Source organism: Egretta garzetta, unplaced genomic scaffold, assembly GCF_000687185.1.
Source record: "Egretta garzetta isolate BGI_Z169 unplaced genomic scaffold, ASM68718v1 scaffold97, whole genome shotgun sequence".
In the NCBI taxonomy this organism is placed as follows: Eukaryota; Metazoa; Chordata; class Aves; order Pelecaniformes; family Ardeidae; genus Egretta; species Egretta garzetta.
In genome coordinates, this window is record NW_009260135.1 from 529213 (window position 1) to 554674 (window position 25462).

The 25462-nt window shown below is 38.3% G+C and overlaps 1 protein-coding gene across 8 annotated transcripts; it reads left to right on the plus strand.

The window, feature by feature from the left end:
* Window positions 1–69: 69 nt before the first annotated feature.
* On the plus strand, window positions 70–24015 carry PANK3 (pantothenate kinase 3). 8 transcript variants are annotated; one of them, XM_035897041.1, is made up of 7 exons: window positions 70–268; window positions 9355–9707; window positions 11547–11800; window positions 12415–12591; window positions 14189–14312; window positions 17460–17585; window positions 18978–24015. In XM_035897041.1, the coding sequence occupies exons 2-7, from the start codon at window positions 9372–9374 to the stop codon at window positions 19026–19028; spliced, it is 1068 nt and encodes a 355-aa protein (XP_035752934.1). In that variant the 5' UTR covers window positions 70–268; window positions 9355–9371; the 3' UTR covers window positions 19029–24015. The 8 variants fall into 8 exon arrangements, with proteins under 8 accessions (XP_035752934.1, XP_009639899.1, XP_035752935.1 ...); XM_009641604.2 differs by lacking the exon at window positions 70–268 and adding an exon at window positions 2537–2826; XM_035897042.1 differs by lacking the exon at window positions 70–268 and adding an exon at window positions 10497–11024 and having other exon boundaries at window positions 9619–9707.
* Window positions 24016–25462: the final 1447 nt, after the last annotated feature.

Below are 25462 nucleotides of genomic sequence, written 5' to 3' on the forward strand. Positions count from 1 at the left end.
TGCCTGGCCGCCCTGCGGGGTCGGGGCCGCCGCGGGCTGGTTCGAGGGTCGTTGTGATCCGTGAATTCGGAAGCGGTCTGCCGAGGCTCTTCGCTCGCCTGTGCCTCCCTCCTAGGAGAGGTTTCAGGGTTCGGGTGATCTTCAGTCTTGGCGATGGAAGGGCTTCTTTCTAATAGAATGCGGTTTGGGGGGATGGGTGCTGGTTTTAGCGAAGATGGCACTGAACCGGTGTACTGAACACCTGCGCGGGCGGCTGCAGTTGCTACAGGTTTGCTTTTCGAAAGCTAATCAACTTTTGATTATTTTTTTTTTTAAGGGAGAATATTTTTTACTGCCTGGGTACAGTTCTTTCATTAAAGTATGCTGAATGCTTCTCTTCAATAAGCGCAGCTGTAGTAATGTTTCTTCCTATTTATTCTTTTGGATTATCATATTTGTTTTGGAGGGCACAAACATGGTTCAGACTAGGGTGAATGCAAGCAAAATGCCTCAGACTACCAGTACTTTTTTTGTGGGGAGAGAGATTTGGATTGGGTAAAGTTAGTCTATATATGAGCAGTGTTTTCCCAGTGTAACAGCTAGACAGCTGTGGAAGTCAGCACCCCTGTCAAACTTACACAGGTGTACCTTAGCTGAGAGGGATGCAGGTATTACCCCACTGAGTGAGGCTGTTTCTTCTTTGTCATCATACTTAAAGACTTATTTTTGGGATGAGTTACTGTGTGGAGCTAGACCTAAAGAGCTAGGCCCTACTGTTATTCTCAATCATGTGACATGCCTGTCTAACGAAGAGCGTACAGCTAAGACAGTATGTTGAAAGTGTGTATTTTAAATACATTGAGTAGCCCAACAAGAAAATCACCAAACGTGTATTTAACAGAGGAAGCATTAGTGTAGCTCTAGAAATAGCTATAAACGTGAAATTGAGTTTGTCTGTGGAAATACAACCCTAAATGTGCATCCTGTAGCACACAGTTAGCCATCACCTCTTATTAGTGCTGGTGTGTGGAAATTGCCGAATTGACTGTAATTATATTTATGAAGAGTGCAGTTCAGACCGCATTTTTTTTTCCCTGATACAGTATTTAAGGAATGATACCAAGGCTCTGAAGCAGTAATTGGCAGTAAGACATTAGAGTGGTTTGGTAATTTAAAATGGTGAGAGCATGGCTGCTGCTACTACAGAAACCTGCTAATTTCAGGAGCGTCTCTGCTGGGCCTCAAAGACTGTTTTCTGCAGTGGTGGATTTAGACCTCACGTTTAAATAACAATACCAAACGTTATCAAGAAGTTTTAACTGCTTAAATATGCTAAATTTGTAGTTGCATTCCTCCAGTTCTTGACCCTGAACTTTGATGTTGTTTTTTATGCTGGGAATCAGAAACAACTGGAACTGCGTAAGCAGTGGAGGTGAAGAATACAGTGTCAAACTAGGTTGTTTATTTCATCTTGACTCTTTCACATATTTTGAAGCCGTTGGCTTTTTTTAAATATAACAGCACTTAGTTTCTTAGGTAATGAACTCTAGGCTTATTCTGTAGATCTCTGCTCCTGATTAGTCACACTGACTGAAGGAGGAGAGCAGCTGAATGTTTGAAGAGGAACAGATCCACAAAAGACTGAAGACAGAAAAGTCCATTGGTGTTTGAAGGCTTTGGTGCCCAAATACTGCTGTCGATTTGGCTTATATGCTCAAATTGACCTGAAAACTGAGTTGGGCTCACAGTACCACTTTTAGACTGTCTAGTTAGAAATTATTTGGCTAAGACACTTTGCAATACAATTACTGAGTAGGTATACATTTCTTAGGCAAAGTGAGTATTTAATCATCTGTGTTGGAGCCAAATTTGATATAGGGGAAAAAATGATTAATCCTTATTTAACAAGAGGTTGTTAGTCTGTTCTAAGAGCCTGCAAAGTGGAATTGAGAAGATTGCCTTAGTCTACCTGTAGTTCTATCTGTGGTGTCATGAAGGAAGGCAGGATTGCACAAAGTGCCATGTCTGTCATGAGAGGTGAGGATGAGATGGAGACACCTAGCAAGTTCAGAATTTCTGATGTGGATACGCTGCCTGGGCATGCTTGTATGGCCCTCCCTTTCAGATCTTCACCCCTAGTGCTCTTGCTGCGTTGTTGTTGTAAAAACAATGAGAAATCCAGCTGAACTTAGGGAACACGGCTTCTGAGAATGACTGTCTTGAAAGAGACTAGTGAAGGGCCATTTCAATTTCTTTTGCAGGTGATGGGAGGTGATAGGCATTTTAGAGGAGGATAACAGAAATTCAAACTGAGAAAACCTTGTACTAAGTAGTTAGTGTAGCAGTGGAGCCTGAAGAGGTTGTGGAGTCTCCATCCTTGGAGGATTTGTGAAAAACTTCAGAGGTCTTCAAGACTTGGCTGGACAAAGTCGTAGTTGGCCTTGTCTAGTGTTGGCAATTCTCCTGCTAACGTGACTGAGAGGTTGGACTAGATGACCTCCAGAGGACCCTCCCAAGCAGCAGTTGTGTGATAGCTCTTCTGAGAAAATGCCTATGGGGAAGAATGGCTGGCTCTTATAAGAGAAACTTCTAAAGGTTATTTGGGGGTGGAGATGATAAATGTGAGAGCAGAGAGCCTTGCAGAACTGCTGCGTGAGATTGTGCCTAAAGGGAAGAGAGGAGCCACTCATTCAGAGCTCTTCATGTTGGCTGGGGAAAGTGGTGTGCACGAGAGGAGGAAAGTGCTGGCATGCTGCGCTCCTCAGGGGAGGTGGAGTCCTTCACCTTTGCTCTGGAGTGCAATGGACTGCTGAAGGAAAGGCAAAGGCTTCTAATATTTCGTACACAGTACGTGTCACTTTTCCAAGTTCGTTTCTTTTAATTGTTTATTCAAAATATTTTGAGAACAAATGCCCGTATTTCCCTTGAGGCGAATTGAGGCACATTAATGTGTAAAAGTACATAGTAGAGGAGATTTGCAAAATGCTGTATCAATATAAAGAAAAGATGAAAATCCCAAGTTTGGTTTCTCTAACGTGATTCTATGGACACATGTAATCATTGTGGACTAAATGATCCCATGTAGAATTTGTGTAGTAAAATTGATGAAAAATCCATTTAGGTTGCTGGAGAATCTTTTTAAAATTGATTTTTCTCTTCATAGGACTTGCTGCTTAGTCTTGTGGTATCCTAGCATTTTCTTATTAGTCCCTGAAAGCTGGTTATTAGCCCATAGCTGATGTTACAGGCTGTCATTTCCCTGCAGTTGAAACATGCATGTTTAGTAAGGGGTTAATACTGCCAGGCACAGTTTATACTGTGTTTGCATCTGTAAGTATTAGATTATGCCTCTGCACGCTGTATCTCTCTCAGGTAAAAACACCTATCCCCAAAGAGATTGCTGCTGAAATGTCAACAAAATTAACAGAACTAGCAAGGAGGGAGAAGATGAAAGCAGTGATACTTTGTCTTGTATTGGCTTTACATGGTATCCCCTTGTAGATGTGATAAACCTAATGAAGAGCAGTTACAGTAATTGCTGATTACCACCTGTCCTCCCACTGGTAAACGTGGCCTTTCTGTAGCGTGATTGGAGGTGGCTGAGTGGGAAAGTGTGGTGAGTTTAGAGTTTGATGGCGAAGTTTGCCCATGAGGGAAATGGGAGGATATGACAGTGCATGTCAGATAAATTTAATTAGGGTGTTAATTCTGTCCAGCCCAAATCTATTTTGAGCTGGACTTGGGGTATTTGAACCAAAAGCCTGTTACAAAGCTAGTTAAGCAGAGAAACTCTCCAGTGTCTCCAGGGCTAAGGACACTTTATATGCACTTTTGCTCTGTGGAGGCTCATAGGCAGACATCTGTGTAGCATGGGTACAGCAAAAGCACTTTGCTGCCTGGCCATCCGGTTAAACCCAAGTGATTTAGCAGTTCAACAACTTTTGATGTGTTTTCTCTTCACTTGTTCCATTGGGCATGTTAGCTACCCTTAGACTGCTAGCTGTTTTAGGTGTTTACCGTTAATTTTTACTCTGCTGTATGTGGATGTTTTAGGGAAATACTGGAAGTGTAAGAGAGTATGCATGTACACAGAGGAAAATGCATTTGGAGAAACTGCAAGATACATTTAGTTGAGGTTTCTGTGTTTGTAAACACTGACTGTGTAGTAGTCTGGTATAACTTTCATATAGTTAACTTGTTTGTCTTGTCAGTAATCAGGTAAGAATGGGATCAAGGTTAGTTTTGTTATCAAAGGCTACGTACTGAGCTGAATTAGAAGATAATTTTTGTTTGTCAGAACTGATAATATTGCATACTTTCATAAGGAACTGTTGCAGTGCTGCAAGAAGTAAAAGCTTTCATGTGATTTCATGATCAGTTTTCTTTCTTGTGTTTTAAGCCAATATAGAATCATGAACTGCAGCACGCTTTGGCAGTTGCTCTCCAAGCCACATTGGTACCTAAAGAGCAACAGTCTTGCGTCTTAATAATATATAAGCTTTCTTACAAAGCTGATAACAAAATCTGATAGCCTGTTCTCTGCTGTCACTCGTAGCTGTGAATTTTTTTATGGTGCAAAGATCCCTGCTTGAATTAGGAGGTAGCTGTTCTCTTTGAAGGTTAGTTCTTGTTAATTCAATGCAGGGTTGGTCCAGGCAGTTACTTTATCTTACAGCGAGAAAGAAGTATTTTAAAGGTGTTCGTGTTTCAAATGTGTCACTGCATTCATAGGAAAGAGTTTGCCAGTAATCTGTTTCTCAGTCTTTAAAGGCTAAATATAAAAAGAGCATTAAGCTGAAGAATTTTGTTTGACTGAATAAGGGGGAAGTAGTTAAGTCTGACTGCGTACTTCCTGCAGCTTTGGATCCAAAACAGGTGTAGAAAGTCAAAATACTAGTATGTGGTCTGGGTGGAGAACTTCGAAGGTCCTCTGCTCTGCTGAAGCAGAACTCATGAAAAGGAAAACACTTCTACCTTTGTGCTTGTATTGGCATGAGAAAGACTTTTTACTCTTAATTATTTCCTTTTGACATATAAAGACCTCATGTGATAAGATATAGGTAACCTTAAGATTGCTGCCAGAAACTATGTATGCCAGGAACTTGAGAAGTAAAAAAGCAAGAGAATGAGGCCTCTCTGTGTAGCTCTAAAGAATAATTTAAAAAACAACCAACAGCCATCAGCTTGGGTTTTCTTACTAAACAGAACTGCTATGTCATGACTTGACCACAGCACCTTGTGACTGTGCTCTTCCCGTGCAGGAAGTGCTTTTCTACATTGCAGACAGTAGTTAAAGGGAATCCTCTTAAACATCATTACTTTTTTAACTCTGAGCAGGTTGCCTCTCAAAGCTATCTTCACAGCATGCACGGAACAGTCTGTTGCTTTATAGCAAAGGTTCCTGGTTGCTGTGTCTACATAGGGACCCCAGTGCATCCTGGCAGAGCTGGGAAGTGAAAGAAAATCTGGATTTGGGATTAAGGAGGTTGGATATTGTGATACTCGCTGTCCTGTTGGAGACAGTTTAATTTGGTGTGAAGTACAACATTAAATCATATGGGTTTTGCCTTCCCAGTTTGTGTTCTACTTTGCATATTTGTCTCTTCTCAGATAGTAGAAATCTGTATTTTTATGTATTCTTAAATAGAGCCTGGCTTGACTTCCTGAAAGCAGAATGCATGTTTTTGAAGCAGTTTTAAGGCAATTTGGCTTGTTGAATAAAAAGCTCGATTCCTGCTTTTCTTTTTTCAAATTGCAGCTGACCTCTGCAGAGAGGAGCTAAACTTTGAAAAGACAGAGCACTGGATTTGTTATGTGAATAGCAGTTAAATTCTCAGTAAGGAATAATGCTGAGCTGTACATCACTTCTTGTAGAGTCTTCCTAGGAATAAGAACAGTTATAAAGAGTAAGAGCTGAGAAAAATCTTTTAATGACCAAATCCCCATAGAGCTACAGAAGAAGCCCACCTTTAATGCAGGTGCATTGGCTCTCCTTATGAATTGAAGCTGTGGAATGATGGTTACAGTTGTGCAGGTCCTCAAACCTGGTATCTGTGGAGCTATGAGCTTGGAACGAAGGTTGTGCAGTTGTTACTGGTCTCATCGAGGCACGTTTCTTTAACTATGACTGCTGTAAGGATCACACTGATGGCTGGGGATATTTTTTCAAAAGACTGTGTTGCCATCATTCTGCGCCTAAATCTCTCACTCAAAGAAGCATGACCCACAGATATGAGTATAAAAATACTTTTTATAGAACCATTTATACATCCTCAGCCCAAGGTACATAATGTGCTATTTTTGTCTTGTTCCAAGACAGCTTTCAGATATAAGACTGCCTCAGATTTAAATTTTTCATGGATTTGAGAGACTATACCAGCTACAGATGCTGGTATATATGCTACAGATAACCATGCACAAGAGCAAAAACTCTTGTGCTTCGAACATGCCTCAGTGTAGCAACGTCACCTTAAGTAGAGTGCCAATACATGTGGTGTAAAGTAATGCACAGGTTCCTTGTATGTATGGCATGACTTAAACTAGGTATGTCATCTTCAGCCATTGCCACGATTAGTCTGGCTGCCCTGTGGAGGGGTGGTCTTGTAGGAAACTCAAGCATGCTCTCCACAGTATGTTTTCTGAGTAGTTCTTCATCCTGAATTTGTAGCCTTATTTTATTTAACCCTGCAAATGAAATAATCTTTTCAGTAAATGGAAGAGGAACTGGTGTTTTCACATGGGTTCCTGTTTTCTGCATTCCCCCTGCATCCAGATAGGATGGATCCTGAGCAGAGATCCACCCATTGAGGGCTGATTTGAGGGCTGCAGCGATAGGAGGAGAGTTCACAAGGTTTCTGTATTTAAAGGTAGCTCAAGCATGGATAAATCTTGCACTTTGCAGTCCCAAAATCGCAGCTACAGTTCAACTGATTGTGCACTTGCCATGTATGTGTATCCCCTTCTGTGTTTGGAAAACAAAACAGCTTTAATTTTCCTGGCTCAACCTGTATATATATTATTCAAGAGTGGGTTACATACACAAGAATCCTGGTGTAATATCTTCTGGGTTGCTAGTTTAAGGAGTAAGTTAACAGTACGTGGGCTTGTCAGAACTCCACCTTGCAAATGAAACTTGAGCAATGTACTTGCAAGCCAAATCTTGACAAATTTTCAATACAAAAATGTGAAACTTCTTGGGATTTGTCACAGGGGTGAAAACTGACCTATTTCTTCAGTCTCAAAATCCTTAAATTGCTGTTAAGATCACTCAGTTAACCCAGAAAACTGATATTTTATATCATGATCCCATTTTTCAGCATAAAATGTGTTCTCATTTGAATTATGGAATAAACTTCCTTACAGTTCAACTGTTCTTATTTTTTAATTGGTATGCAGTATTCATAAGCCTTAAGATTTTGAGAGATGTGCAAAAGCTTTTTGGATTATTTAACATGGGATCTGATGGATCTTCTGACAAAGAGGTATGACTTGCAGCAAATCTTCCTTAAGCTCATGGCTTGAACTTCCAGCTGTTTTCCTTTCTCTTGTTGTGGAAGACTAGATCCTAGTTACTCAGCAGGCCCACTGAGCAGGAAGAATCCCGGGTATTTTAGGTAGTATGTGGCTTGCTGTGTCCTATTTAAAGTCTGAGTGGGTTGGATTGACTCCTACAGACACTTCCTGGTCTGCTGGGTGAATCAACTTCCTTTCTTTGGTTTTGGCCTTTTGACACTGTTTATAAGAAGAGACTGAAACTTAGCTTAATAAATCATCAGCTAGTCGTGGCCAAACAGTAAGATGACAAATTTTCTTATGTCCGGAGTCACAGTGCAAGTTGGGTATGCAGTTGTAAAGTCAATTCACACGTGACTTTATGCTTAGATCTCAGCTTTACAGACCAGATATTGGGTTTATAGAAGTCCTTTATTCCCACCTGGAGCTAGATTTTACTCACAGAATTTATCCTTGTATATTTAAATACTGTTTTTCAAAATGAGTAAGGTTAACTGACTCAATCTTTTTTGTTAATATCTGACAATATTCTCCGGACATCCATTCCTGAAAGTTGAAGCAACTTTCAAGTTTCTCTTCTTTTTAACCCTTGCACTTATGTTAAAAATGAACTGGCACGCAGCCAGCCTTGACCAAATATATTAAAACATGTTGGTAGCCCACTCTTCTCAAAGACAGATCCCCACTGGTAATGTAAATCCAACATTATTGCATCTTACTCATGATGAACATGTTAATGTGTTTTCGGTTTTGTTCCTGAGTTTCATGCTTCTATAATACATGAATTGCATCTGAAGAAATAAATCAGAACTTGACAGAATATTTAAAAAAAAAAAAACAAACCAAAAACCAAAAAAACCAAACCTGTCAAGTGCTAGTGTCAATTAGGAAATAAAATGAGTTTCCCAGCTGTGTGTTCAGAATATTTCTTAAACTTACAAATTAAGCCTTAAACACTGTTTCTGGGAAATGACAGTGATGATGTCTTTGCTGTAGGGTTGCTGAGTATCTGTTTTACCACTCATGATTAGCAAGATTTGTTGATAGAGGCATATTCAAATCATGGTCCTAGATGACATAAACTGTAGAATCCCTGTTAGGAATTGCAGTCATCCCACAAAAGTGACAAAGCCAAAATACTTGTGTTTTAGTATTGTTCTGTAGTACAGAAATTCCCCTTTCTTATCCAAGATATTAAAAAGAAAAATTGGAGCCTAAATTCATTAATATTAATTTTTTTATCTTGCATGTACTTCGTAGGAGCACTTTTTGTTAGCCTATTGTATCTTCAAGCGATACATGAACAGGTCTCTTCAGCTTCATAAATTGGGCATCTTAACTTGTGTCAGGTTTTTAAAAAAATTAATGCTTCCCTCAAAAGAAGCATGTTATGTGAGCAAAAGATAACTGTTAGAGGAGGAATACCTGCCCTGCTGCTGTTGTCAGCTATAACGTGTAACCTGCCTTCTCACAAGTGTGCATTGCAGTCTTTGTGCTAAACTATGTCAAAACTCTTATTTTAGGCATGAAGGTTATTTTAATCCTTTGTTCTCAAAAAAGTGATTGAATTTTGTTTAGGAGTTGGTGTGAAAGATATAATATAGTTTGGGGAGTTTTTAGCTGAGCTTTCTGAGCACATGTGACAGCATTTAAATGTGTAGAGTTGCTCATTTTTCCATTTTTACCTATGGCTAGAGGGATATTGAAGATCACGTAATGGAAATGAGCACTAACTCGTTGTTCCTGTGAGGTTTTTTGTTAATGTTTTTCTTGCTGAAAAGTATAGAGTTGGTTTAGTCTAGGTTAAGTGTCTTGCTTTTGCTCTTTAACAAAGCTAATCAATCAATTCTTGTATCTTCACAGCTTTTCCATGGTTTGGCATGGACATTGGGGGAACTTTAGTGAAACTTGCGTATTTTGAACCTATTGATATCACTGCAGAGGAGGAGCAGGAGGAAGTTGAAAGCTTGAAGAGCATCCGCAAATACCTGACTTCCAATGTAGCCTATGGATCCACTGGCATTCGAGATGTCCACCTTGAGCTGAAGGACTTAACAATTTTTGCTCGAAGAGGAAACTTGCACTTTATTCGATTCCCAACTCATGATTTGCCTACTTTTATCCAAATGGGAAGAAATAAAAACTTCTCAACACTACATACGGTGCTTTGTGCCACTGGTGGTGGTGCTTACAAGTTTGAAGAAGACTTTCGCACAGTAGGTAGCCTATCTTTCCTCATACTGAAGCTGATGCTAAAAGCATTGGTGATGATAGGTTAAAATAAGCAGTATTTTGAAAACTGTGGAATGCTCAAAGATCATTAATTACTCATTTGTTTTTCAGTTTTAAGTATGATAATCTAGAAATCTGCTGTCTGACATCATCATAGTAAACATGAAGATCTAAAGCTAACAGCTAATTAGAAACTTCCATTAATGCAGTGAAATGCAGGACACCTTTGTGGAAGTTAACTATTTTCTAATCTGCGTTTTCTCTGATGGCAAATGTCCTTAAACTGCTGAGGTGCTTGAGTCACTTCAGATTTTCTTTCCTAAGCAACCTTTGATGATAGGTTTTCAATGTTTGTGGGTGGGATTACCCTCACTAATTTAGTCCAGTGCATTGTTTAGAGATCTGTGACAAATTGCGTACCTCAAAGACAGTCTTTTCTCAACTGCAGAGCAGTTTGGGATTTTCCTGAGGTGTTTTGACTCTTCCCTTGATCAAAATTGATCATTTGTTTAGATGCAGTTTCTATCCAAAGATAGTTGTTACTGAGAATCTTACCACAGCATCCAGCATGCACATGTCCTAGTTTCAAAGTGGCTGCAGACCTCTTGTGCTTCTAGAGACAAGAAGACTTTCAGTAGCCCACAATGTTTGGTTTCAAAAATCTGCTTGTATTTCCATTCTTGTGCCAGACTTGCGCTGAGCTGGTACAACTGTTTGTGAGGTAGGGTCACAATTTGTACAGCAGAACTAATGCATTATCTAAAACCCCACAGAAATACTTCATGTTGGAACAGTTCCCCAACCTGCTCACCAGTGAAGCTTCACAGTTGTGCCATGTCAAGAAAAGCTGAAGGGACCTGGGGGAGGAGGAGGGGACTGGCAGTGCTGTGATCTGGTACTGCTGTCAGTCAGCAGTGTGCAATCCGGTCCAGTTGTGCAACTTCATAATCTAACTGCAGGCTGCTTTCTAAATGTGAGCTCACCTGATGCAGAGGTAGACTTTATGGGTGTTTTTTCTTGGATTAGCTGCCTAATTGGACTCTCCTAACTGTTGGAACTCCCTGCTGCAGAAAGGGAGAGAGCATGATCACTCTTTTTGTGGAAGCCTAGAGTTAAATTGGATTAACTATGGTGTGAGATTACAGCCTTCCTGGAATCCACACCACCTGTTAAATGGTCTCTCTGCTTTATGAGAGAATGGCAGCACAAATGTCACATGCAAAACAGAGGAAGAACTGTAACGAGCCTAAAGTCCCATAGAATTTCTGGCCTGTGGTTTTCTTGTGATCCTCAGAGTGTTGGTAAGTTCCAAAGATAGTATGATGCCATTGAGGCTTTTATCTTAGGTTTTTATTTGCTGACATCTTAGAAATGACTGTTTGACCTCTAAGATGGGGAGGAAACCCACAAACCTTGAAAAGATGTGTGAGTTTAACCAAGATGACACTTGATGGGGCCTCTAGGGTATTTGGTCACCTTTTTTTGATTTACATTGATGAAAAATGTTGCTATTTTTTTCAATGGATTAATGTCTGATTATCTCAAAAGTTATCTTTGGGCTTACCAAAGCAGATATTTATACTGCCTATTTTTGATTTGAGTCTGAGATCTAGATTTATAGTCACAGTAAATTGCTAATTGATGTATTCACAATTTACCTCTGAATTCGTTGTTGGCTTTATAGTGGGATTGAAGTTCCTGAATTAGTCGCCTGAGATACCTTCGTAAAGTTAGGCTGTGCAAATATATTCATAAATTTGTAGCATGTTTAAGTAATGTTAGAACCTGTTGACACTGTCTTTTTTTGGTTTTTTTTAACACAGATTGGGAACCTCCAGCTGCACAAACTGGATGAGCTTGACTGCCTTGTCAAAGGCTTACTGTATATAGACTCTGTCAGCTTCAATGGCCAGGCAGAGTGCTATTATTTTGAAAATGCCTCAGATCCTGAGAGATGCCAAAAGATGCCTTTTAACCTGGATGATCCATATCCATTGCTGGTTGTTAACATAGGTTCAGGAGTCAGTATTTTATCAGTCCATTCCAAAGACAACTATAAAAGAGTAACTGGAACAAGGTAACTTAAAAACCTAAATCGGGGTTGTTACTCTATGGAACAATGAGCCTTCTGCTTTCAAAGTGGTTCTTCTCTCTGACTCCCCCCACCTGTCCCTTCCCTCACTTTGTAATATGGAAAAGTATTTTATCTTTCCGTTACTGCTGCATTCATTGAAGCCCATTCCCATAGTTCTGTTGTTGAGGAGATTCAGCTAGTATCTTATTTATCAATTGATGAGTGTTAGAAGTGCTCTGTAGTGACAGTTTTATAGGTTTTGTCTTAAGTTTGATAATGTGTCCGGTGAACCTGTGTTTCTCTTGCTCCGTAAGAATAGATATGTCCACATATGTTTTACAGTAAATGATCAACGATCAGTCAGTGGCATGGGGAGTCTTCCAGCTTACGTTTCGAGGGTTTATAACTATTTGTTAGCTCTCACTGTATGGTTATCTTCTTGTAAGTGACTTATATAAGTGTTAAATTGATTGACAGCTGTTTGTGTAGTGAACCTTGAGCAAGAAAGCAGACAGCTTGGTGTCTAAGGGCTTTACTTGTTTATTTTGTTAGTCAAACATAAGAATCTTTGGTGTGAGGAAATAATATTTAAAGCAACTAGTTTTCTTTCTTCTTAGTCTAGGTGGAGGGACCTTTCTTGGTTTATGCAGTTTGTTGACAGGCTGTGAAAGTTTTGAAGAAGCTCTGGAAATGGCATCCAAAGGAGACAGCACGCATGCTGACAAGCTGGTTCGAGATATTTATGGAGGAGACTATGAAAGGTTTGGCTTGCCAGGATGGGCTGTAGCATCCAGGTAAGAGATCTTTTTGTTGGTTCTTTTGCTGATTTGGGGGGCTTCAAAAACAAGACTTAAACTATTAATACAGAGAAAACTGCTTTTGACAAACTTCTATTGTAGTCAAGTTAATGCTTTTACCCTAAAAGTATACATACTCAGTTTTCCTGAAGATTTAAAGCCACATGCAACTGCAGGTGCCTGCTAGCTAGGTATTGAAGAAATACCACTTGGTATGCCATATACAGATTTACATGAGTGAGAGGGAATGTGAGGTGATCACAGGAGTGGAAAGAACAAAGTGTGGAGGGAAAACAAAGCTGATTATTTTTGACTTCCTAGAATCTTTTAGTAAGACCATTGTCCAGAGGGAAGGTGAGTGGAAGATGGCATTTGTGTTGGTCTTATAGTAGTATCTCTTCACTTTTTTTTTTTTGAAAGACTCTGCTTTTTTTGATATGTGGCTGTCAGTACAGTCATCTGGCATAACATTTTAACTACTTTTGTGACTTACAAAGGCTGTTCATCATAAACAGTTTGCACCGTGAGAATGAATGTATTTTACTGGCAATGATAGAGGATTTTTGTCATAGCTGCAAGTTTTATTTCCATTGGGGAAGATTATTGGTGATGTTACAGCTTCTCTACCCTTAATAAATGTAAGAAGAATAAACTTTGGGAGTGAAATTGATGTGTACGTAAGAGAGTTCATTATATCTTTGCTCTTATTCAGTAGTAAGAGGTCTTAATTCCTGGTAACTTAATTCTTCTCCCTCTCCAGCCAGCTGAGGCCAAGCCTCTTGAGAGAACATTTGCTGAGAGGTTTTAATGTGTGCAAACTTTACACTTTTAGTCAATACGTCTTAACTCGCTCTGTATTTAGGTACTTTTTGTTCTTTAATGACTATTTGAATTTTAGAATAATCCAGATTCTGATTCTCCAAACTGACATAGATATGGCATAGAGTACTTAGTGGTAAAATACCATGTATAGCTCTGGATTCTTGTCTTGTTTTTTTTCTTTTTTTTATCATTCCTAAGAAATTATCCACTATATGTAGTAATGGAAATGCCCTTCTAATCTAGAACTCTTCATTTATATAGCTTAAATTGCAGTCTGCCAGCTGTTTATTTTCTATTTCAGAGGTTTGTGTTCCATTGTAAAACCATACAACCCATCTCTGATTTACTTCTACTTTGAGACTAGAGGATTGGATAGATACTGTGAGTGAGGGAGCAAGCATGAGAAGTTGGAGGATTCACTGGTCAGACTTAGGCATTGATTTAATTTACAGTGACTAAATTTGCAGCGTAGTCTTGCCTAAGAATAAGACTACTCTTTGCTGTAGATGCTTCTTCATGAAAGTCAACAATCTAAACAAAAATACTTTGGGGATCCTTACTGTAACAAGATTGACTGTTTCCTCTGGAGGAATAAATACACACATTGTAGTGTCAGGTGTCAAACTGCTGTATTTAATACTGACTTAAAAAGGGAGCTCCTTAAGAACAAACACAAGACTTAAGTTCTGTTATAGCATAAAAAATGCATTCTGAGATTACTTCAAATGCACATGAATCACTTTGTACTTAATGGAAATTTTTCCTGTTCTAGTTTTGGGAATATGATCTACAAAGAGAAGAGAGAGTCTGTTAGTAAGGAAGATCTTGCAAGAGCCATACTGGTCACCATCACCAATAACATTGGGTCTATTGCCCGGATGTGTGCAGTAAATGAGGTAAAAACTTCTGACGAGGAAATTATGTATCTATAGGTCTATTATTTGGTTTCAGATTAAATGGCTGCTAAAATGATGTATTATTTTAATCCTTTTAGTACGTTCTCAAATAAAACAAAGAAATTAATATAGTATTAAAGAACTAAAAATTGGTTCAGAATATTTTGACTGTCTCTGGAGAAGTGGGACAAGGATGTATTTGCCAATGGGGAGGGTAAACTGATGAGGAGAGCTTCAAACTAGCTTTGTTAGGGAATGGGGCCCAAAATCTGCAGTTACGTGAGGGAGCGGGGGAGCATGGGATGTTGTGGTGAAAGGACTTGAAGTCCCCTTGAGAAAACAGGATCATTGTGGGCCCGTCTTGAGTCTCTGTATACAAACAGATACAGCATGGGATACAGGAGGATGTGGAAGTCCTGCTTCTTGTGAGGGACAATCCTGACCTCTGTTGGAAGGGTGACATGGCAGATCACAAGCAACCCATACTTCTCACTATGCTGGGGACAATTTTCTGACACAAGTGCTAGGCAGTTTGGCTAGGTAAGCATGGTGCTGGACCTGCTGTTCGTGAGTGAAGTACTGGTCGGGGATTTCAGTGACAGCCTTGAAATAGTAGAGTTTAAGATCTTGAGGAAAGTGAAGAAGGCAAGTAACAGAATGGAGACTCCAGATGGATTTGAGTAGAACGGGATTCTGGTTTGGGGGGGATTTAGGAAGGAAGATATTGTGGGAGGTTGTCCTAATGGCATAAGGAGCCCAGAATAGTTTGTTGATCTTCCAGGATAGCATCCTCGTGGCAAAAGCAAAAGGTGGGGTACAGACTGGTTAGGAGGTAGTGTTCCAGAAGAATGGAGGGTGCCCTGAACATGAATCAGCAGTGTGGATGTGCAGTGCTGAAGGCTGACTTTGTACTGAGATGCATTTGCAAGGACATAGCCAGCAGGTCGAAGGAAGTGATACTTTGGGCATGACTTCTTTCCCTTCCTCCTCAACCACCACCGGCACTTCAAATTGTTTAGACACCTTTCTTCTTACTAGTTGATGCAGAGATAGTTTCCTGCCATCTTCTATTTCTCAAAGCTGTGCTAAACAGAACTAGTTTCAGTGTGATTAGCATGGACAGTCAAGAACCTATGGAAGAATACTGAATTTAGGCATAGAAGATAATGGGTGTCTGAGCACCAGGGATTTCCTCATTCATGATCAACAAACTTTATCCAAAGTGAGGTTTAGTAACAGCTTTCTTAGAAAAGACTAATGGTAACTGTATTTAGAGCTCTGCTTAAAATCTATGGGCATGATAGTCTCAGATATATCTTGTTAGCTTCAGTAACCCTCCTTTTGCTTAGGAGCCAGACTAATTTATTTTTTTGGTTTTAATATTGCAAATTCTCCCTCAGTTTCCTTCTCTGTCTTTCTTTCATTACTGTCTTGGCAAACAAAGTTAACTTTGTGTGTGTTAAGTTAATTTTAGGTTTTTTGCTTTATGGCAAAGCTTGATAACAAAAGAGTTAACATGAGGGTGAAGTTGAAAGGACATATGTCCTGGTTTAGCCACAGCTGGCAACTGAGCACCATACAGCTGCTCGCTCACAGCTGCCCTGTGGAATGGGGGAGAGAATTGGAAGAGCAAAAGAAAGAAAACTTGTGGGTTGAAATAGAACAGTTTAATAATTAAAATAAACTAATAATAATAAATTGCAATGAAAAAGAAAACAATGAGAGAGAGAGAAACAAAACCCAGGGGGAAAAAAAGAAGTGATGCAGCCTCTCATCACCTGCCAGTTGATGTCCCTGAGCAGCGATTGCTGCCCCCAGCCAGCTCCCCCCAGTTTCTATACTGAGCATGATGTCATAAGGTATGGAATAGCCCTTGGGCTAGTTGGGGTCAGCTGTCCTGGCTGTGCACCGCCCGCCCCGCCAGCTTCTTGTGCACCTGGCAGAGCAGGGGAAGCTGAAAAGTCCTTGACCAGTGTAAGCACTGCTTAGGAACAACTAAACTATCAGGGTGTTATCAGCATTCTTATACTAAACCCAAAAGACACCACTATGCCAGCTACTAGGAAGAAAATTAATGCTATCCCAGCTGAAACCAGAAACATACTAATAGTTTGGGGCAAATGTATGTGATTTATATTTAAAGGTGGGGCTAAATGAGTACAAATCAGAGCTCGTAAACTGCACAAATTGGCTTTATTCCAAGTTTTTTTGGTCTAATTCCAGCTATGTCACAGAACTACAAATTACAAGAAATTGTTAAAAGGGAGACACAAACTTGTGTCTCGAACTGATGTATAAAGATAAAATGGACTTAATTATTTCGGCTTCCTGCTATAGAGCAGAATTATGTCTGGGTGCCTAAATAGTGTGTTTACTTTGTTGTCACTGTGAACTAATGAAGATGGTGAAAAAGTTGCATGTTAGTCATTTGACTACATGTTGAATTGTCATACTAGTTTCTGTAACAACTTGGATACTAGTATTCATCTAATGTAATTAAGCGCTTATTTAAGCACTGTGTTAAGCACCAACACAATTACATTTTCTTTGGTTCTTGGTGTTTAATGTTGCTTCCACTTAATGTTGGATTTATTTCAGTGAATGGGGAAAATTAAATGATTTCTCACTTTTTTTACATTTGACTTGATTAAAATTCACAGCTCACTTCCAGTATTTAAGTCTTAGTCTAATGTTATGCTGAGGTATATTGAGGTCTGAAGATGAAAGGAACATCTGTTATGTCTTACTGTCTTCGGCTTCTTTACAGTGCTGCCTTGTTGCATATGGATCAAGCAGCATTGTACAGGGCTATGAAGGCATTGAGTCTTCTCTACCAAATATAAGTGGTTTTCATTGAATTTCACTTTTAGCTGGGCTGTTTCTTTGGCTTAATTACTGAAAATGCTCACTTAATTTGAAACACAAATGCTACTTCTCTGTAAATTAAGTCCTTTAATTCTTGAGGGTTGCATGGTTTTTCCTTTTCCCCAAATATGTTGTGTTTTACATTTTGGAACCATGTTTTATTTGTGGGTTGGGTTTTTTTGCCCTTGCTTGAGACAGTCTGTTCTTTCATAGCTTAATTTTTCAAAGCTGTGTTAAATAGTGAAAAGTGCTAATCCTTTGCTGTTTTTCTCTTCCTTTTAGAAAATAAACAGAGTTGTGTTTGTTGGCAATTTTTTACGTGTGAATACTTTGTCAATGAAGCTTCTTGCGTATGCACTGGATTACTGGTCAAAAGGCCAGCTGAAGGCCTTGTTCTTAGAACATGAGGTATGCTGTGGTTCATTTATCTGTATGTATTGTTTTACCATAAATCAAAAATGCATGTATTGAGTAGCTCTCGTGTGTGTGATATCCTGAGACACCAAGTACTCGATAAACATTGAAAATACAAGGAGGTTTGTCGTACTGTATTACTTCTCTGGGGACAACTGTCTCTGCCAGGGGAGTACTTCAGTCACTTTGGGGCATCTCAGTTCACACTATAGACCTTTGGAGAGGGACAAGAAAATGTTAACCTCTGCACTGATGAACCTTAATCGAACCACAGTCTTTCCTTGGTTTTGGGTGGAAACAATAATAAGTATTGTATTTCAAAAGACTACGGAGAGAGCTAAAGCATGGGCCTTTGAAATACTTGTATTGTTCTCAACTGAGCTTGAGCAACATCCTGCAAGTCAAGACTGCTTTTAACAAGGACTGCTTTCATACCACCACAGATACACCTTAAAGTTGTTGTAGGGATTTTATGCTCTGAGACTAACCTGCTTTTGGGCAGCTTCTGCAATCTAGATCAGTATGTAAGTCTGAAAGAGTTGACCTCTTTTGGTTAAAATATAGGCAGCCAGTATTTATTACAGGTGCAACAGTTGGGAGATTTGTAGCTTCTTGGCAGTGGGCTGGCAATTTTTGGCCTCATTTTGTTGGTCTGCAAATGTTCCAGCATTACATCTATTGCCCTTTCAGTTGATTCTCACAACTTTTTTCCTTTATTGCTTATCCTGAGACTGACGGTAGTCTGTCTTGGTGCTAGTATCTGCAGTAATAGCAGAACAGTTCCATGTTAGTTCTACCCCTATCAGATTTTTCTTGGTCAAGTGTAGATTCCAAACACTTCTGTGTTTCATAGTTATAGGGAGGGGGAACATTTCACTTCCCCAAAGGGGTAAAGTAATCTAGTAGGAGAATATGGTTCTTTGTATGCAGGTAAGTATACAATCAAAAAAAAATGGTATTAAAGCTTGGACATAATTCTTTAAAAACATGAGGTGCAGTGAGTTTTAAAAATTTTTTTACTTGTACCTTAGGAATAGTGTTGCTATGGATATTGAAGATCCTTTGGCAACAAAAATATGCAGCTTCTCTAGGAAAAACAAAGCAAACCTGATTTTCATGCTTTAGGAGTCACTGATACATATCGTAGAAGTCCTGCAGTGTATGAGGAGACTTGGGGTGAAATCTCCTAAAGTTAAACTAGATAAGAAGGATAAAATGTTTGTTTCGTAATGCCTTGAAAAATTATTATGAAATATTATTTATTAAAAGTGTATGGTGTTCTTTCTGGAGCATTGGTCCACCAGATGCTTTGTTGTCGTTGAAGTGTGATTAGAGCAGGATTTAATACCCTACTTGACCTGAAATTTTTTTGTTTGTTTTGAACAGGGATACTTTGGAGCTGTTGGTGCTCTTCTTGGGCTGCCAAATTTCAGTTGAAAGACCAGATGTCACTACACTGAACTATTTTCCACCTGAATGACACTTGTTCATGTCAATGGGAACTAAATCTGGGGAGGACAGAAGAAAATAGCAGATTTTCTGTAACTGTTTTTAAGAAGTGATTAGCTACTGAATATTGTCATTATAAGGAAGGGGTTTTCACTCTCTTGGGCATTGAAAAGTGAACTGTTAGGGGATATCATTTCTTTGGTACATGTAGCCAGTATTGAACTTTTAATATGCAATACATCCTCTGAAAACAAGCTTCCAGAAGGACTGCCACACCTTTTAAGTGCTCAGCATGAAAATACTGCAAGTTTACTCCTGAGGCTTTAGGCCCATCAGTTTTGTATATAATTGATGAATGAAGAATTATTTTCATTAGTTGTACTACGTTACGAGCACAGTTTCCCACGTGTACTTACAGAAAACAACTTCAAAAACAGTAAGGTACTATCTACAAGATGAGGGAACTGTAGACAATTGCTTCCCTCAGTAAGAATAGTAATTATTTTATGTGTAATGAAATAATATTAATGCTTTAATTTTCAGTGGGAAGAACAGACACACAAAAATCAGCCAAAGCAGCAGATTAAACAGTTGATGTTTTGAAGGTTTGGTGAAGATGTTCACTTGCCCTCTTTATTTACTTGAAGATACAGCTGGTATTTTGGGAAGATCCCTTCTGTCTTGGGTTGGGTTTGGAAAAGAATTTAATGATTAATGTATCATTTGGGCTTGGGGTTTGTTTTTGGTTTTTTTTTGAGGACATGATTTCCAAAATGCCTTCTGGTTTGGTTTTTTGTCTCAAATTCTGACATCATGTGTCATTATTTGTAAAGGTACGACAAAACCTGAGAGAATTAAAGCCTTGTAAAACAAATTAAATATTGGACCTCATAATTCTGATGCTTTGGCTCATTTCTGTAGAGGTTTGGAAAATTTCTGCCCCATCCTACTAATTTGAAAATGTAATTTTTTAATTTTTTTTTAACTTTGTAAGATCAGATGAGAATCTAATTAGATGTTGAAAATGAAAGGTTGTTAGCTTGCTTTTGGATTTGGAAGCTTGTTTTTGAAAGTTGAGGACAGCATCAGAGTTTGTATTGCAGCACCAAACGGACCAATATTTAGTGCACTTGCAATATAGGAACCATTCATCAAATTGTGGCCTTGGGATAAAATCCGTACTCTGGAACTGATCTTTGGGTTTTTCTGTATACTTTTGAAATTTACAGTTGTGATTACTGTAGTAAGTTTAGTCCTGAAGCCAGGGCATGAGATCTTAAACTTGTAAGAATATCAAACAGTTATTAGCTATGTAAGTCTTTGGACTAAAGAGCTACCCAATTTTCTGATACCATTTTAATGTTAAATATTTCCTATAAGTGCACGAGGAGCAACCAGAGTAGAACACATTCGTATCTTGGGGTTTAAGGTATTTTTAAAACTGATTGCTTGAGTATTCCACAGCATGGCTGTGTGGTATTCATAGACACATCCACCTAGTGTGTTAGAAACCTCTATGTGCTATTTTCGGTCTTCTCTTTCTTAAAATTCAAAGCTGCATACTAATATCATATACTTGGTTTTTAAAAAACAAATTCTGTGGTCCTTTAAGAGTATATTGACTTAGAGTAGCCAATTCATTAAGCCCAATGCCAATTGCAAATGCAGTTCCATTTACTGTTGCTTTTCCTGGTACTTGTACTACATTGCCATCGTGCTTGCTGTGTTTCATTTTAGATACAAAAACCTAAACAAGAATTACACTCACAGTTCAACTGATCTAATGCTAAATCAGAGCACTTCAGAAAATAAGTGAATATGGTTTTTATAGAATCTCTTTATAAATGCTGTATAGTGTTCCTTTTGAGTTACAATTGACTATAGAAACTAACCTTTATTTGGTTATAAAACTTTGTAAAAACTTAATTTTCTGAATGTTTTGACAGCCTCCTGAAAATTTTGCAAGCCAATTGTGTATTTTTCTTGGAAAGTGAAGTACTTTAAGACGCATACTACAGCTTGATTAGAAACAGTTCCTTTAGACCATATTTATTGCTACTTCACTTCTCGCTTTGTGATACTGAAAGAGAGCTGCTCTTGAAGCCGTAGTTAAAGTTACTTGTATAGTTAACCCAAAGCACATGTAGAAGATGATTGCCTAATGACCATGGTTCATTTAAACCATTTGAAGTTGATCTGACCTAAGATACATTTTTAAAGTAAATTGTACAGAGTTACAGAATAAATTAATGGAGTAATTCTTGAATAGCTGTACTGTATAGAAACTACTGTGAGAATCAAAGTATGCCCTACCTCTATTTTACTTCCCTTGAGCTTCTAAAAAAAATTGGCTTCCTTTTGTTAGTGTTATCAGCACAATTGTTACTTCATTACAAGAGCAACCAGAGTTTTCAAGCCCTACTGTAAAGCCCAGGGGTCCTGTATTTAAGCCACAGGTTTGGGTTTCATCTCCATTTTCTCTCACCTTAGAACTTGTTACTAGAGTTTCCAAAGATTGACTCCACCACCAGTAGAAATGCTAGGCATCACAAATAGTTGGAAGATAAGCCTTGAAGTCTTTTCATCTAAATTCTCTTCTAAATAGGTTGAAAAGGCTTGTTTCTTTTAGACAAATCACTGAAGTAACTTCCTTTTTCCTGATCTTCTCTGTTTTTACTTTCACCCTTGCTGTTTCTTTTCCTCAAAGCTAACTGGCTGAAGCAGCTTTAGAGTGATTCGATGTGATGTACTACCCTAGAGAAAACCTGGGGTTTTCTCAGGGCTACTGTTGTCTTCTCAAGTGGAACCACTTCTCTAGAGGAAAGTTGTGTGATATTTCTTCTTAAAGTTCATTTTGAATGTGTAATTGCTTTCAGCTGAATCAGCCATTTGAGTGCCTGTTAATTTTTTCATATGATGCCAGTTTTGCTGGTACTACTGGGACTTTATCCAGAAGGTTTCCTAACCAGTGTTGCTCACCAGAGAAATGGCAGATAATATTACTGGCCATGAAAAATGACCATGAAGATCATCCCTTCAATCCAGTGTAGCTAGAGGTGCCAGGAAAACAGCATCACGTTTCTGACTTTCTATCCCTGTAGCCCTTATCTTGGGGTAATGCTTTTGCGTTTCTTGGTGTCATCCCTCCAGCTTGGTCTTTTTAAGTATGACGCACAGTTTTATTGTATTAGTATGTCCCTAAAAATCGTGCAAGTTTTTAGTCAGATAGGTACAGATTATTTCTGGCCAAAGAAGTTCTTTTTTAGATGAAGCTATTCCAAATTGGTATGGCTATTAAACTTAACCACTTTCACCTTTCTAGTTCTACTAGGGTAACTGCAATTTGAATGAGAAGGGAACAATACATTTTGAACACTTAGCAAGCTGGAATGAACGCATCCTCAGCATTCTTTACTGAAGCTAGCAGAGGTTTAAGTATAAAGACTTGTTCATTCTTTTAGTAAAGCCTCAATAAATTCAACAGTTTAGAGATAAAACAGCACTGATACGTTTTCTGTCTTACAGTTTGGTCCAGATTTTCAAAAGTTCTTCAGATATCCGACCTGCCTTTTGAAGATCTGTCCCTCTCTCTCTGTAGTGTTCTGCATGCAAGCACCTCTGTGATTGTACCAACATCTCCATTCATAATTTGAGAGTTAGGGCGTGGAAGGAATGAGACCACATTGCCCCACTTACTCTCAGCCTCTATATTAAGAACAAAAGTTCAGTTCTGGCTTCTCATATCAGCTAAATATTCCTTCAGTAGTACTGTGAGATTCCTACCTGCATTTAAGTTGGTAGTATACATACAAAGGTGATCATATTGCCTTTAAAGGTTGTAATACTAACTCTTTGTCTCTATCCAGTGTAGGTCTTGAGGAAATACCTACTTCCGGATAAGTTGCAATAACTTCTCATTTCTAAATGTTTTAGAGTAATGGTGGCATTTTAACATTTGGAACTAATTAAAGTGTCTTTTATCTAGAGCAAATCTGTGCTGCTTAAAGACTAGATGGTGTCTTATGCATTCAGTCATTAACTTACATTAATGCCTAAATTTACATTCAACCTATTTTTAAATATCACTTTCACTGTTCACATTCTGGATACTTGATGGCTATAATCCTGAGGAAACAGCTTAGTTGAGTTCAGAGCAGAGATGAAGGTCAGTGTGGTTCTGTTGAGCTAGTTGTGGACAGCTTTTTATCCTGAGCCCATTTGCACACATAACGAGCTTAGTGTTTTCCTAGTGACAGAGCTTTCTGCATCCTTTTTTTTTTTTTTTTTTTTGGATTATGTAGGCTTAAAGAACACATATGTAACAGAGCTTTGTTTAGGTTATAAACTGAACAAAAATCTGTACATCAGATCAGAAGCGTTTGGCCAAGACCTGTTGGTTGCAGTGCAGAGCTAGGAACATGCTTGACACATGCAGTTACTGTTTTGGTTGTATTAATTTTTCCATTTCCTGGTAACGCACAGTGGGAAGGGGGAGACTTAACAATCATTGTGGATAAAATGGGTGAATTAAGTCCTCAGACATGACCATGGGAGCTGAAAAAAAAAAAAGTTTTATCGCAGTATAGAGGGATAATTCTCTGCTTACATTCTTTAAGTTTTACTGATATATTCCAAAGTACATCACCAGTATTCTGTCATCTGTGATAAAATTACTAATTCTTTAAGTTTAAAAAGAGTCTGCAAAGAAGCCTGTTTTATTATAAGTTTTGTTTACTTCACACATGTAAAGCATATTAAGTATTTTTAAAAACACACTTTCTGAAAATATCTCAAAAAATGCTGTAATATATTTGTAATTATTAATGTGCTAATGGAATATGTTTGAGCAGTCTAGGTTTGCATAACTGAGTCCCAAATCCTGCTCACTTTAATTGCTTGAGTAGATGGTTCTCTTAAATGGGGACTGTTTTAAACTGAGCAAGATTTGGCCTCGAGGTCTTCTGCCTGGAGAAGACAAAAAAAGCTGGTGCTAAATCATTTGTTGAAAATAAAGATTCTAAGTAGAAATTGTAAATAAAGTATTTATGACCTGGTCCTTTTGACAGACTTAAAATTTATCATTTTCAAATATTTTTTTGCCTTATTTCAAGTGTCCCTTTTGGGTTTTTTAGAGTATGTGGACTGTGTTTGTTAATGTGGCAAGTCATTGGCAGGTTTGGCTTCCTGTGCTACTTTCTGTAAGGCCAGTAATATTGCCGTTGTGCGTTATGATACGGATGACTTTTCATTGCTGGATTTCAGTGTCATCCTTCATCTTGTTTTGTCATTGTAGCTGTTTAAACAAATAGTGTCAAGTAGAGCGCAATTGGCATTTGTTCTCTGCTAAAACGTCAAGAAAATCAGCCATTACTGTAAGTATTTGGGGAAGTTGTTGAAAATTCAAAAATACCCATTTAAAATAATTTTAAAAGCTAAATGTGTTAATTAGTCTTGCCTATAAAATAAACTGGAATATGGTATATCAGTTGCTAACCTTTGCTATAAATTGCTAGCATTTCACAATTCTTATAGCATCAATTTAAGAACATTGTAAATACAAGCTTTGGGAGGAGGTATATTAGTTTCAGATTGTATGTTACAAAATAATTATAAGACTAGTGAATTAGTAGTTTGAGACATGAAATTACAACATCTAGAACATGAAAATTAGTGTGTTGATGTTATAGTGATAGGATATAGAGGGCTTTTGATAATCTGCACTTTTTTACATTTCTGAGTTTTGGCATTTTAACAAACGAGTATTTAATTTTCCATCTACTGTCTCATCATATGCAGGCCTTCTTGTCACCAACTGCTGTCTTCAAATGCTTGTTTTAGTTAGCAGAATGGACAGGCAGATTTATGAATTGTAAACCCTTGTAGGATGGAAGTTCTCCGAAGAGCCATTTGGTTAAGTTGCCTTATTCTATTACATTGCACTCACGTTATGTCTCCACTTTCTTGTTTACTGTTCAGACACTGAAGATGTGATGTAAAAATGTGCTACAAATTTTTATTCATAAATTACTGATTAATACCTTTGTGTCATCTGTTCGTACAGCTCTTGTAAATGATACCTTTATGCCATCTGTAATACAGCTCTTGTAAATTGTTTAAATTATTTTTCTTTTTATAGATTCTCGTTACTGAATGTACAGATTAGATCCCTTTAATATGTCACCAGGTAATTTGGTTGGGGCCCAGATATGGCCAATGCTGTAATTCATCCCATCAAAACTGTAAATAATTCTTTACTGCTTGTTTGCATGAAGTTTGGATTTCATTTACTTTGTCACAACCCAACTCCTCTGTGATGGGCCTACTTTTTACAGTCTATTTTCCTGGGTTTATTACCATTTGTTCTGTATGAATGTTGAAACAGTACTTTGTCTTTTCCTAATAAATAATTTGAGATTGTTCAT

Bases quoted from the DNA above. Each gene is read 5' to 3' on its own strand.
- PANK3 (XM_035897041.1), top strand. From the start codon at position 9,372: ATGGACATTGGGGGAACTTTAGTGAAACTTGCGTATTTTGAACCTATT. The intron at 9,708-11,546 runs GTAGGTAGCCTA...TTTTTAACACAG, and splicing joins TTGAAGAAGACTTTCGCACA to ATTGGGAACCTCCAGCTGCA. The intron at 11,801-12,414 runs GTAACTTAAAAA...CTTTCTTCTTAG, and splicing joins AAAAGAGTAACTGGAACAAG to TCTAGGTGGAGGGACCTTTC.